Below are 1,003 nucleotides of genomic sequence, written 5' to 3' on the forward strand. Positions count from 1 at the left end.
GGTCAGCCTCATCCATGTGGTGCGTGGAGAGCAGGATGGTCCTCCCTGATGGTGCCACGGAGCCTCAGTGGAGGGGCCAGGGCCACTGCGGCCAGGGGAGCAATGCTGGGCTCTGCCCTCCTCTGCTCACCTGGCTTGTACTTGAGGATGAGGTCCCAGATGGCCCTGCGTGCGTACGGGTCCACACCGGCTGTGGGCTCATCCAAGATCACGGCCCGCGATCCGCCCACGAAGGCAATGGCCACCGACAGCTTCCTCTTCATGCCCCCTGAGAGGGTCTGCACCAAGGAGTGGCGTTTGTTGGAGAGCTCCAGGTCCTCAATCATCCTGGGGACAGGGAAGAAGCACCATGGATGCTGGGGAGGGCCGTACTGCCACCCAGTGCCTCCCCACCCTACGGTTCCTACGGCCTCAGCTGCTGGGGCAGCTCAGCTGCAGCCAGGCTACAGAAGCATCTTCTTGCTGGCTTCCACACCCTGATACCTCATACTCTGGAAAACACTTTGTGGAGCTGCTCCAGGGGACATCTCTGCTACCAGATCACCCACCACAGCTCAGCAGCAGGAAGGGGACCCACTCACGCAAAAGGCACTGATGGGGCAAAAGGGGCTGGAGGGCGCCTACTTGTCCATCTCCTTGCGGATCTCCTCCTCTGCCATGCTCTTGAGCTGTGAGTAGAACCAGAGGTGTTCCTCCACTGTCAGCCTGTCAAAGAGCACATTGTGCTGCGGACACATGCCCAGGTTCTTCCGGATCTCGTCCATCTCTGTCCGGATATCGTGGCCATAGATGGTAGCGGAGCCCGAGGTTGGAGGGAACAAGCCAGTGAGGATGGACCTGGATGGACGGAGAGAGGCAACAAGGTGAGGGACCTCGTACACCTCCTTCTTGTCCCAGACACAACCACCACCTCCAGGAGCATCTGCTGGGCCCTGTGCAGAGCAATGTCAGCGCAGGGTCATGTGCTCACTGCCTGTCCCCCTCTTGTGCCACCCCCACAGCC

General features: G+C 60.7%; 1 protein-coding gene across 1 annotated transcript in view; it reads right to left on the reverse strand.

Moving 5' to 3' along the window:
• The window catches only part of ABCA2 (ATP-binding cassette, sub-family A (ABC1), member 2), a gene marked incomplete at both ends in the record, with an annotated part of 20,426 nt that overhangs the window by 11,443 nt on the left and 7,980 nt on the right, over window positions 1-1,003 (reverse strand). Inside the window, 3 exon segments of the mRNA XM_010143649.1 lie at window positions 6-45; window positions 131-327; window positions 625-837. Coding sequence (XP_010141951.1) covers window positions 6-45; window positions 131-327; window positions 625-837 — 450 coding nt within the window.

This window comes from Buceros rhinoceros, unplaced genomic scaffold (genome assembly GCF_000710305.1).
Source record: "Buceros rhinoceros silvestris isolate BGI_N320 unplaced genomic scaffold, ASM71030v1 scaffold10129, whole genome shotgun sequence".
In the NCBI taxonomy this organism is placed as follows: domain Eukaryota; kingdom Metazoa; phylum Chordata; class Aves; order Bucerotiformes; family Bucerotidae; genus Buceros; species Buceros rhinoceros.